The 12,463-nt window shown below is 44.4% G+C and overlaps 1 protein-coding gene across 4 annotated transcripts in view; it reads left to right on the top strand.

Annotated features, from left to right (window-relative positions):
- Nucleotides 1-478: 478 nt before the first annotated feature.
- The window catches only part of SAMD12 (sterile alpha motif domain containing 12), a 213,500-nt gene continuing 201,515 nt past the window's right edge, over nucleotides 479-12,463 (top strand). For 3 of the 4 annotated variants that reach the window (XR_011337202.1, XM_069854580.1, XM_069854578.1), the window contains exon 1: nucleotides 11,168-11,280. Coding sequence is in view for 3 of the 4 variants with exons in the window: in XM_069854580.1 (XP_069710681.1) it covers nucleotides 11,220-11,280 (61 nt within the window). In the remaining variant the exon portion in view is untranslated. Of the gene's footprint in view, nucleotides 600-11,167; nucleotides 11,281-12,463 lie in introns of those variants that run through there. The other variant, XM_069854579.1, reaches the window with a different exon arrangement.

Genomic DNA, 12,463 nt, shown 5'->3' with positions numbered 1-12,463 from the left:
AACAGGCTGGACCGCTGGGCAGAGTCCAATGGCATGAGGTTTAACAAGGCCAAATGCCGGGTCCTGCACTTGGGGCACAACAACCCTGTGCAGTGCTACAGACTAGGAGAAGTCTGTCTAGAAAGCTGCCTGGAGGAGAGGGACCTGGGGGTGTTGGTTGACAGCGACTGAACATGAGCCAGCAGTGGCCCAGGTGGCCAAGAAGGCCAATGGCATCTTGGCTTGTATCAGAAACGGCGTGACCAGCAGGTCCAGGGAGGTTATTCTCCCTCTGTACTCGGCACTGGTGAGACCGCTCCTCGAATCCTGTGTTCAGTTCTGAGCCCCTCACCACAAGAAGGATGTTGAGGCTCTGGAGCGAGTCCAGAGGAGAGCGCCGAGGCTGGTGAAGGGGCTGGAGAAGGAGCGTTCCGACTCAGTGACTCCCGAAGCGGAGGGAGCAGCCTCACCCGGGCGCGAGGCTCCCCGCGCGCCCCCGCCCGGACTCCATTTCCCGTGGTGCCGCGCGCCCCGCGCTGTCAGCGCTGCAGGTTCGGCCGCGGAGCCGCCCGGCTCGGCGCCCGCCGCACTATGCGAGGCCGGGAGGATGGCGGTGGAAGGTAAGCGCTGCCGCGTCCCCGCGCCCCGTCCTCTCGCCTGCTGGGGCCGGGCCCCGCCGAGTCTCGGCGTGCCAGCGGAGCCCGGGGGCGCCGGGGTCTCGGCCCCTCCTGCCCCGCGGCGGGGGGGGAGCCCGCGGGCCGCGGTGCGAGGGCAGCCCGGGAGGCGCCGAACGCCCTGCGAGGGGCGCGGGTGCCCGGCCCCGGGGCAGGACCCGGCCGTTCGGGTGGTGCCGGCCGAGAGCTGGAAAGGTGGGCGCTGAGGTCTCGCGAATGGATGCTCCTGCGGCGGTCTGAGCGGGAGAGGTGTGACGAGGTGCGTGGGAAAAGGCGATCCCGCTTACCCGCCGTCTGCTCCCGAGCCTCGCTCGGTTCTTTAGCGCTTTAGAGCGAGACGTGGAGAGTCCTGCACTTCGGGTCCCGTCTCGCTGCCTTCTGTGCTCTCGAGAAAGCTTCAGAGGTCCGCGGTGTGAAAACCAGCCGGTTGACCCCTCTCCTATGCTTAATTTAGGTTATGTTGGTTTTTGGGGGGTGCTCGTCCTGATGCTGCCTTGAGCTTTGTTTCTCAGATACGCTGAAATCTACAGTTCCAGTGGAGACCACTTGCTTTATCACTGAAAATCAAGCTGAAGCTGTCTTTGGCTGAGCACCCAAGTGAGCAGCGCAAATGATAGCCCAGCAAAAACTTGGGCGTACTGAAGGCAGCGAGCAGCTTAACATCCCTGAAAACCATATTCCTAGGCAAATTCAGATGAAGGTAAACAAAACCACCGTGTCTCAAAAGCTCTCTGTGTACAACCAGAGTTGTCCATCCTAAGTTGTAAGCCTCTCCGTGAGTCAAACGGATTTCTTATGTGCGAGCTTCTTCACTGAATGGCAGTTTTGAAGGTTCGCTATACAATGAAAGATGGTAGTGGCCCTGCATAAAAGCACTGCTGCTTCCATGGCAAAAGCGTAGCAACATGTACTGGGCATGTGTGCCCAGTAGTGGGTAAATAAGTAAATGAAATGGACTGCCATGCACCAGATGGTTCATATGCCAGCAGCAACCTCTATTTCAGTGTGGTCTTTAGTGTTGTTCTCCTTTATTCACTTGAAGTCCTTCTCTGGCTGTGTGCTAGATCTTTTCAGGTCTGTAATAATTCTTGCTGTATCTGCAGTGCCTTCCATCTGAGAATCTCTAAAAGCTTTGTAAATATTAATGAAGGAAAGCTCTGCTAAAGCTTTGGGAAGCAGTGCCTTCCCCTTCTCCTGAGATGGGATTCTTTTCTTCTTTAACTCCTTCTTTCCATTTCCTTTCCCCAGGATGCATCCCTGCTATGGTCTCTCAGAACAGACTTTCTTGTCTGTATGTTCTGCTTTCCTCCCATTGGGGGTTTTTGTCTCTCAGCTTTCTTGCCTCTGCATAATTCTATTACTCTTAACACTAGCACAGCAAGGTGACTGCTTACTTCTTCTGCATAAGTAGCCGTGTGGCTGTGACTACTTTGAATGAATGTATTGCATGCACATTTAAGGCCTTTTCTTATCCCTAATTTCCTGTTGGAATTATGTTCCTTTGTGTTGACTGTGCTTAAAAGTGTGCCCTTATCTTAAGGCTTCTTCTGCTGTAGCCCTGGGTGTGAGCCGTGTTTATTTCATGAACTGTGAGTCTTGGCAGGTAACATGTGGCATTATGGCTCCTGTTTGGGAAGCTGAGAGGTTACTTGTCACTCAGGGCTCTGATCACCATAGTGTGCAGATTGTACTCTAGTGAAAAGTAAAGTTGCCATGGGATCTTCTGAAGTGAGAGTTTTGTAGAAAAATACCAGTTTTATGAACTCAGATGTCTTGGATTCAGGAAACAATGCTTTTTTTAAAATTTTCCTAGTAGTTTGATTTGTTTGTTTTCATTAGAAGAACATTTTTCTGGTTTTCTTCTTGGGATCTTGAGAGCATAACCTGCTTGCACCTCAGCTCTGGTAGCTTAGAAATAGGGATAGCCCTGAAAACTTGGTTTAAGCAGAGGTTGTCTAGCCTTCCAGTTTCTGCGGTAGTTGGCTGGGAGCTTAGCTAGGATGGCTTCCTGGGTCTTCATACTTTTTCACAGAGTGTTGCAATGCTTCTGGACAGATGGGCCAACTGTCTTCTTGCTTGAATTTGCAAGTGGCTGGCTTTGGGATGCAACTGGCAGGGAGTGGAGAGATCCCTGGGGCACAAGGGAACCGCTAGTCCTGAAGCATGGGAGTTTCTGGCAGGAGCCAATATCCGCTGCCGCACCAGTTCCGCCATGTCTATTGTTCTGTGGAAACTGCCCATTTGTCAGGCTTAGCCACGAACCCATAGACTCTTTGTTTCTCCTTTCAGAAATGCTCTGTGTGGCTAAAGTGAAAATATTTTGTAACTTCTAGTTTGTGCAGAATCTTTGAAAAATCTTGATTCAGTTTTATCTAATGAACTGTTGAAATATTCCTCAAATCTGATTATTTTTAACACTGTCTTAGCATGAAGAACTGGAGTTTAGTTACAGCAACAAATATTCAGCAGTTTACTTACGGAAAACATCCCTAATTTTTTACTGGGGTAGCTGACAGCAATGGATTTGCAAATATGAAACAGGAATTTGGAGGATACTACAGTTCTTTGCCCATTATATAAACAGTACATACCTGAGTGTCCCAAAAGAGATTATGTGGACTGAGAGGTTCAATGGGCTGCATAGTACCGGTGCTTTCCGATTGATGAAAAGATTGGCCTGTGTATGGGGAAAATGAGTTTGAGTTTGCCCTCCTTAAAATGAGCCCATCCAGATGGGAGCACTGCCAAGGTAAGTCTATTTTTAGACCTAACAGTTTTGATAATGTTCCTTTAAGTGTTTTTTTCCCCTCTAGTAAGAATGAAAGAACTAGGTCAGAGCCAGTAGAAAAAGGCTTTTGATCTCTGCAACAGTGTTCTTGAAAATTTTCTTCTTTTCACTCTTGTGCAGCAGAGGTAAAAGGGAAGAGAGCAATGGTGATTTCTTCCCCCCTCAGTGTATATTTGCACAGGAAAGTGAGAAGCTGACAGCACCCACCAGATAATGTATGCGTGCAGGTAATTCCACACAGTTCTGTCAGATCCCCTGCAGCTCTGACCTGTGGTGTCTTCAAGATTCCTGAGTGAAAAAGCACTAATTATATATATATCATGAAGTTCTTTCATAGTACGTCTTCAATGAAGTTTGGTCTAACACCTTTTCCTTCTGTGTATAGGCTTTGGAAAGGGCATGGGTATGTTTGTTGCTAATCTCTTACCTGGAAATTACTGTAAAATTCTGCTGCTGTCCTATTGGCTTGTGCTCCTGAGTTTCTAGATCTTCCTACAGGATGAATGTTTTTTACCAAGAAGTGAATTCTTGTTGATATGGAATGGCAATGACTCTGTCCTTACCCCTTGGTAATCTTCAGGAGTGACCAGAGACTCAGAGGAGGTTAGGGAATTGTGGGGTGTGGCACTAAGGTTCACTACCACAAGACTGAAGTTATTTGCAACTTGTAACCAAATTTTGTCAAAGCAATCCTATGAACTTCAGCAATGAGATACACCTGGGTGGAAAGCTGTCAGTGCCTAGACAACTCCAAAGGATATTCAGTGCTGCTGTATGTTTCTTCAGAGAGTTGAGATACAGTGAGCTCACAGATGTGCTACGCCGACTCTGCCAGGAATGTTAAAGCAAGTTCAGGATCATCTGAAGGACAGCTTTGAAACCTGTTTCATTGTAGGTAGCTATCGTGCTGTTCCAGGGTGTGCCCAAAAGTACACCTCTTTTGACAGGTATTCAATTATTCAACTTTCTTATTACTACACCCACTCTAGACTCAGACTAGATGTCTCCATATCTAAGTTTCTAGGGAATGTGATCTAATATATGGGGTTTCAGCACATTTAATTGCCTGTGGAGCAAAGAAGTAGCAAACCCTGTCATTCAAAAATAGCTTGTGATTCCGTCAATGTTCTTGTTTTCTTCAACAGTTTCCAGCCACTCCTTAGGTTGAGGGACTCAGATATGTGGCTTGGAAAGAGCTGCCAGTTGGAAGCAGGGCTGAGATACACATCAACCTTTCCAGTTGCAACTGTCCCATCAGCTCATAGCAGAGGAGATGGATATGACCAGTTAGTGGAAGCGCACACAGGAGAGGGGAGTAAGAATCGAACTCCAACCTTTGGTAAAATTTCTGTATGTTAATTAGTGACCGTTCGTTTAAAAAATACAGTAACAGTTACGGGTCTCCCGTCTACGTTCACATGGCAGCTGCTTTGTTGGTCTGTAACTTCTATAGCCTTTCTTGCTCAGCAACAGCACAGCTTGAGAAGATGGGACTTCCCTTCTTGACATACCATTACCACCCTCTCATCTGCCCCAGTTTGCGTACAGCATGGTGGCAGCATGTGCTCCTCCACTTTGAATCACTGCTTAAAGCTTTCCTATCTAGATTGCTACATTTGGAAAAGTCAATTTCATTACATTTTGTTGCATCTGCCTTTAACAAGATGGATAGTCAATGATCCCTCTCCAAAGGAATAATGACACTATCTAAGGCCAGGAGTCTATTTTGGACTGCAAAGCTCTCATTTTGAAGGGATACACTATGCTCCTTGGGTATCAGATAGGGAAACAGACCCAAAGTTCAGAGGTGCATTCCACTGTGGCAATTGGAGACCCCAAAACTAAGGTGTAGCAACAAAGAACGTCACTGCACTGAAACATTTTCATGTGTATTCAGACTGAGTGGTGGGGAGTGGATATGATTGCAGGTTATGTGGTCATTTTCCCCTCCTTGCTTTTAGAAATGAACCAATATTAGGCAAGAAGCAAGATGCAGCATAGGCTTGGTATGCCACTACCTTTCCCTTGCATGCCATTTACTTATAGGGAAAGAGTGGACCTGGATGCTCAGAAGTGCATTTGATTCAGGTCAACCAATTTAGATACAGTTCCATGAGTGTTTGGCCTTACCTTTTTAAATACTTGGAAGACTCAGAAGCTCAAGGAGGATATTGATTAATATATATTGGCTGTTTCAATGGAATTGAATCCCATCATAAGGATAAAACTCATCAGATGGTGGTGCTATATGGGCAAAGGGAAGGAATGGTGCTTAGGAAGTTCATGTGCATTCTCCACCCAGAAGAGAAGCTGAATGAGCAAGGCAAGCGTTACACATTAGATGCATTTGCTAACAAACTACTGGAAAGTGCCAATAAAGTCTATAGTGATGTTGTAAGATTCAGTGTTTACTGCTTAAATGGAAATTGTAAAATAGAATTCTCCTTGAGAATTTGGGGGTTTTTTTCTGTTTCTGAGATGTCCAAGTATGGCAGGTAACATCCAAGAAAATTGTAGCTGTCTTCCTCTCGTTTACAGCTCAGTGTATGAAGCCAGGGCAAGCTGTTTGGAGTCAGTCTCTCGTGCTTACCAGTATTGCTGTGTCACAAGAGTTGTGGCAGTAAGAAGCTTAGAGTAAGGCACTGTAGCCAGGTAGGTTGTTCAGTTGATAACGATAGAGAGGTTTCTGTCCAAAGCCTTACCTGTGGAGCCTTATCACTTTTATGACAAAGTCTCACTCACCTTGTGTCCATCCAGAACAATTCCACTTGCAACAACAGTTTGATTTGCATCAAGTAACTGACAGGAGAATTTGGCCAGGGCAACCTAGAAACGCAGAGAGTAGATGGGGAACTGGGCACTGAGCTATAAAAACATTAACAGATAGGGTCGTGATGGGAGTCTCTTTTTCCCAAAATACACATGAACTGATACTGTGCTGTGAAAGGAACTCTCTGCTGTGTCAGGTCAATGGGATTGTAGGGGAGGGAGGGGCCCAGCATTAGGCTGCACGGTTATTTTCCCCACAGCCAGTAGGGCTGGAAATGCTGTACTGCCCTGCATAAATGTGGTGAAATAAGGTCTGAGACAGACCTTCGGGAGAGCCTGAAGCAGATCACATTTGTGAATCTCACCCTTAGTGGCTTATGCCTTGAGTACGTTGTATGTTTCCTCACCTTTGCGTACGGTATTCTTTCTCTCTACAGAAGCGTCCTGTGGCAGGACTGTGAAGGGGGTGATGCTGGAGTTGCTGTCAGTAGCTGCATTTTGTCAGTGCAGTATGAGCTAAACTTGACATTAAAGATAAGGTTCACTACTTGGAACAGCAAGTATTCATCCAAATATGTGCTCCTTCTGGATAAAGCAAGCAGGTGGGCAGAGGGTCTGAAGTTAACTCTGTGTTCAATTACAGGATCCAACATGTTTGCAGGGAGTATAAGACTGAATAGAAAAAGAGCATGAGGAAGACATTTGGGGTCAATTGTAGCTTGTCTTTAGTGCAATCCTATTTGTCTCTGTGTAACATGGAACCTTGCTAGCTCAGACTCTCCAGATGAATGTTTGTTACTTCTGTCCATTCCCCCACTCATTTGCTTGCCTCTGCCCTGTTTTTGTGGCTTATTTTTTTTCCCCAGAGGGGATTTTAGTTGAGTTGATTTGCTTCTCTGTGAATAACCTAGTAAAAGCAAGAAAGAGACTTTTAATAATGCTGTTTCAGAAACATAAAGAAAGAAGAATTGTAATGTGTATAAATAGAAGCTTTCTCCTGGATTTTCCTCTAGCAAAATAATTGCATGCTCTTGGCTAATGGTTTGTCACTACACAAATCAGCTTGGGTACTAGAGTGAGTAGGATACAGTGGTATGAGTAAGCAGTAGGAGTTGAAGAATTTTACTGGGGGAAGGAAAGAAGGCATTTCCAGGGTCTTCAGTTAAACGTGCAGGGAAGGGGTAGCCTTGAACAGTGATAAAGGATGTCAGTTTTAGGCAGTTGAGGGAAAACCAGGATGGAAAACACAAGTCAACTGCCATATTGCAAATAAGTTACACTAGTGAAGATGAGTAAGCGTATCTTCCTTTGCATTTTGATGAATTTGTTCATCATTCATGGGACAGGAAGTAAAGCTTGGATCCACAGCTGAATTGCAGCCGTTTCTGTGCTGCCTGTTCAGCAGATGCCAGCTTTCATGAGTAGGGTCAAGGCAGAGACCTGTGCTGCACGTGTGGGACAGCACACCTCTGCTGTAATAAAGACCTAACCTGTGTATGTTTGAGCCATTCTTTGTATGCTGGGTAAGCTCACTAGTGTTTGGAAAAGGTTTCTGATGTAATGCTGGCTGATTATAGAATTGAATGGTAGTGCTATTAGGGCATGAGATGAGGCATTCTTAGAAATGTAATTTGCGGTGGAGCGTGACTAGCTAATCGTCTAAGCAGTGATTTCAAGACGAGTTTCTTACAGGAACAGTGGAACTAATGAAGGCCTGTTTCTTACCCAGGTGTATTATTTATCTACTTCCTCTCCATACTCTTTGTAAGAGTGTTTGTAAGAGATGTGTGTGGAGTGTAGTAGATTGTCTCAGTTTTTTTTTTCTCTTTCTGTGTGTGTCTTTTGATTTATTTTTGGGCACTTCTTCATTGTTTCTGGAAGTAGCAAATGGCCTGTACTAGTAATTGGCTTGGTACCATGGGATGACTACCCAGTTGCTCAGATAGAGGTGTTTAGGGATAGTTGCATTGAGAATGCAGTTACTTTAAATTTTGTCTTGCTGATGATAATTCTAAAGGTCTGAAAAAGGCAAAAGCCCCATAATTTACAGTAACAAACTAAAATGACCACCCCTCCTCTGAACACTTGATCCCCTTCTGCCTCTATCCTCTTTCTAGAGCTGTCTCCCATTTGCCCTGCCCTTCTTGACCTGGTTTGGTGTTCACTTCCTTGCTGCAGAGCTGTCTCTTCTCTTACTCTTCAAGCTGCCTCCCAGGTGGAGGGCACATCCCATAGCTTGGACAAACTCTTGACTGTAAAGTTATATGTTGTAAAAAGTTTGTTTGTTAAATTGCTCAGTAGATGATTAGTAGCCATGATAAACAGGGGCTAGAAAAGCAAGTCCCTCTCTGGAGGGACCTGAAGGTAGCAGTAGGCTGCTGCTTCTGCCGAGCTTTGCCGTATCTGTCTGAGCTTTGAACTCAGACCAATGGGTGCAGCTCTTCAGTAGCAGCAGTTCATAAAGCACCCCACAGCTCAGCACTGGCCTTGCTTTTAGGACAGTCTGTTTGTAATCACTTAATGCTGATTTTTGATGCCGACCAACAGAAGTAGGTAGCTGGACACCAGTATTACTTCAGCTAAGTACTTTTGGGCTTCAGAGGAGGTTTCTGGTAAATTCATGTTATCTGTACTGAAATAGGAAAGGCCCTGACTGATTTGGTGGGCTTCTGAGCTCTTTGTGAATGTTGCTGATTTGGTGGCCATTAGATAGGCAGATTTGGGAAATTCAGTGGGCAAGATCTTGAAGTTACTTCCTCGGCAGGAGGAAGGTGGCAACCATATTTGCTAGGTGTCAATGTGAACAGCTGGTTGGGTTCATGTAAGACTTAGACTATGGTTTCAGCTGGTCCAAAGCGATGGGTTGGTGAACTGTGCTGATTTACATTAGCTAGAGATAGGACTGTATGGAGAAGTAATTCGTACAGGCAAAAGTTTCTTAAACCTAGAAGCTGATGTATGAGACAGATGGACCATCCATAGGAGTTATAGAAACTGATTACCGGGGAAAAAACTTTGTCAGATAAAATAGTCAAAGTAATCCTACACTTTATAGTACCAATTAAGGTCATATTTAATTATTTTTTTTTAGCATTATATAAATGGTAACTGTTCAGGTAAGGTAATCTTTGAAATAAATCCAAGTTTTTTAGCGATATTCAGAGTTAGTGATGAAGTACAAGCTTCTGAAAACACAGGAAGCACTTTGCAGTGTAGATCCTTCTTGCTTATTTGGTTGATGTGAGCAGCCATCTCAATCTGGAACTAGATCTCAGTGTTCTCAAATCTGAATGTCTCCCTGAATCTGATCAACCCAGTTAAAGCAGGTTGTGAATGATGGCAAGTAAAAAGCCCCAGGGATGCTGTTTGACCACTCAGGATTGAGATGCAACACCTGGATGTGTATAGAAGTCTGACTGAAAGCATTGACCGCATAATTTGATGTGACTGGAGACTTGATGTGCTTCTGACAAAGAACTGGGCAGAGATAGAAGGAACAGGTCCAGTGAAAGCTGCTGTACAAAGGTCTCGTAGGATCTTTTTTCCTGCAAATACCTGTTAAATCTTCATGACCTTCATGAAGATTTGAGATGACTGAAAAGATATTTGGATTCTTTTTTTAAGGTCCCTGCTACCGCTGACCTGAATTTGTTAACGATTCAGCTGTATGGACTAACTTCTGTCTGTCTTCTTCAACAACATGGTATTTTATGGTGGGAGCAACAGGTGGATTGTATGGACTTGCCTCTCAGCATTGTGCAGCTAAGTCAGTGGCACAAATACATAAAATGGAGCTTGCATGTTTGCCAGTATTTGACAAATGGAAGTTTTCTAAGGACTGGTAGAGGTTGGATAAGTATCTCCTGCTCCTGCTTTTTGTCTCTGAATAGCAAAAGCTAGCATATGACTCTGATGCACACAGAACAGGGCAGATGAGTAAGAAGATGCTATTTTTACTCAATGGCTTTATAGAATAGAGCAATTGTTATTACATGTAACTCAAGTACTTGCCAAATATGCTTTAATGTAGCCTTAATTGATCTGCTTAAAATTTAAAGCAGCTAGCAGTATTCCCACTGAAACAAGTAGTTATGAAACGTTTGACACAGTAGGCAGTAGAGTGCACAGAGGTAGCAATTGATCATAGATTTGATCTGCTAAGCCTTAAGCCTACAGATGGAGAGACAAAGACTTTCCATCTGCCCATGCAAATCTTTGGATATATCAAGGCTGTGTTTTGAAGACTGCCTTCAGGCTGTTCTCAAGACAGCATTCCCAGAGTACCCCCAAGTAAAATGCAAGTCCTGCCCCCAGATGCCAGTAACTTACTGTGGCTCTTGGTGACTTTTGTGTACTATCAAGCGTGCTCAGACAAGCTGTTTCATGCCTGCTTGGCATCTGGGAGGCAGTCATGCATGGGAGGGAGGTAGCAAGGGGAGCGGAGCATTCACATTGCCCTGCGAGCTCTCCTTTTGAACTGCATACACGTGCCATAAAGGATCTGCATGGGCACAAAGCTCAGCTCACATGTATTCGCTTCTGCAGGGCAACAAATTTGTGTGCTCTGTGTATATGGAAAGGACTTGGGTTTGTGTGGAAAAGAATACACTGTGTATTTCATTAATTTTGTTCCTTCCCTAGTTTTTAGGACAGACGTGATCATTTTTCCATTTTGGGTACTCCACTTACTATTTTCTTGCAGAGTTCTTGACTCTTGGCAGATCTCAGCAGTCTTTCCTTTAAATTGCTAGAAAGGTGGATGTTTTCCTGTAGATTCAGCTCTACTATTGAGCTCAGAGTACAAGAACACTTAAATACCTTTGTTTTAAATAATAGTTTGTTTTGTAAATGTAATCTGTGGATCTATGTTATTGTGTTTGCCAGCACCATTCGTCATGTGCTTGTTGCTGTGCAGAGCAGTACAGAACATCATCCAACCTCCCCAAAAGAAAACAAGTTCCCAACACAGAAAGCTTTCAGTTCAAGTTAAGTGACAATTGTTGGAGAGCATGAAGAAAGACACAGCGTTTATCAACTGTTATGTCGAGTTTTCAGCAGGGAAAGGAGAACGTAAGTGCTCTGAAACTGGATGAAGAGTTGTATTACTGAGACATATGGATGGATATATGAATATTGAGATTATATGGAGGAATATTGGAAGAGGTTCTGTTTCAAAATCTAATGGTACTGGTGATATCTAGTGGCATTAGGCTGATACATCAGCTGTTTTGGAGGTAGCATTTTGTGTCTTGATGGACTTCCAAGATACAGGAATGATGAGGTGGATTTAATTTGGTAAAGTGAAGAAGTGCTGAGACAGTAGGGAAATGGTCAAAGCAGCGGTGTGGGAAAATGGTGTGAATGCAAAGGGTGAGCTGAGCTAGTATCAGCTAATACCGCGGTAATGAGAAGTAAGAGCCCGGACAAGTATTTTAGCAAGAAACTACTTTGTCCTTAGGTAGAATCTTTTACAGACGAATGTTGTTAATTCCTGAAAGAGATTTAGGAAGATTCAGCTTAGAGGGTCAGAGCAGTTGGGTTGTAGTAAGCTTGGTGATTTGCAATTCTTCTGTAAGAGCTGCTTAGAGTCAATTCAACAAGACGGTAACCTCAGGTTCTGTCAACCTCTCAGCCCCTTTAGTTTTGCATAGATGATTCGGAGTTTAAAGGTGGTCATATCTAGTTAAAATTATATAAGGTGCTGATTTAAGAGAATATGTTGTTATTGACCAAATGTATACCTCTTTACCTGCTTTTAACAGTCTTGAAAGGGAGCAATTGTGGTTTGTATTGACAGTTAAAAGGAGGCAAGAGCTCCACCTTTATCTGCCACAGAGCTGGAAATACGTATTTCTGTGTGGTAACGGAATAACAGACCTATGCAAGCAAATATTCTTTCATTCTTGCGCTTTGTATAGCTGAGAGTTGGAGGCAGCACTAAAGGAAAACAACAGAGCTGGATACCTAAAGATAGTTCATAATAAAGAGAGATTAGCTTTGCCAAATGTCTGGGATACTTATCCTCACTTCTGCTTTTTTCCCTCCTGCCTTGCAGTCTGCCTCTCCCCGAGCTGAGGTTCTTGTTCTAGGTGTGTTTTCCTTAAGGAACAGATTCAGTCCCTGTGTATGGTAAGCCAAGACGCTGATGAGGATGAAGGAGAGAGATGAACTCTTTCCTTCTCCTTCTACCCCTAGGAAATAAAAAAAGGTGTTTTCCTCCTGCTCCATCTCCCCCCATAATCAGTGATGTTGG

The sequence above is a fragment of the Phaenicophaeus curvirostris genome, chromosome 3, assembly GCF_032191515.1.
Source record: "Phaenicophaeus curvirostris isolate KB17595 chromosome 3, BPBGC_Pcur_1.0, whole genome shotgun sequence".
Taxonomy (NCBI): domain Eukaryota; kingdom Metazoa; phylum Chordata; class Aves; order Cuculiformes; family Cuculidae; genus Phaenicophaeus; species Phaenicophaeus curvirostris.
This window is presented reverse-complemented; position numbering and strand designations above follow the sequence as displayed.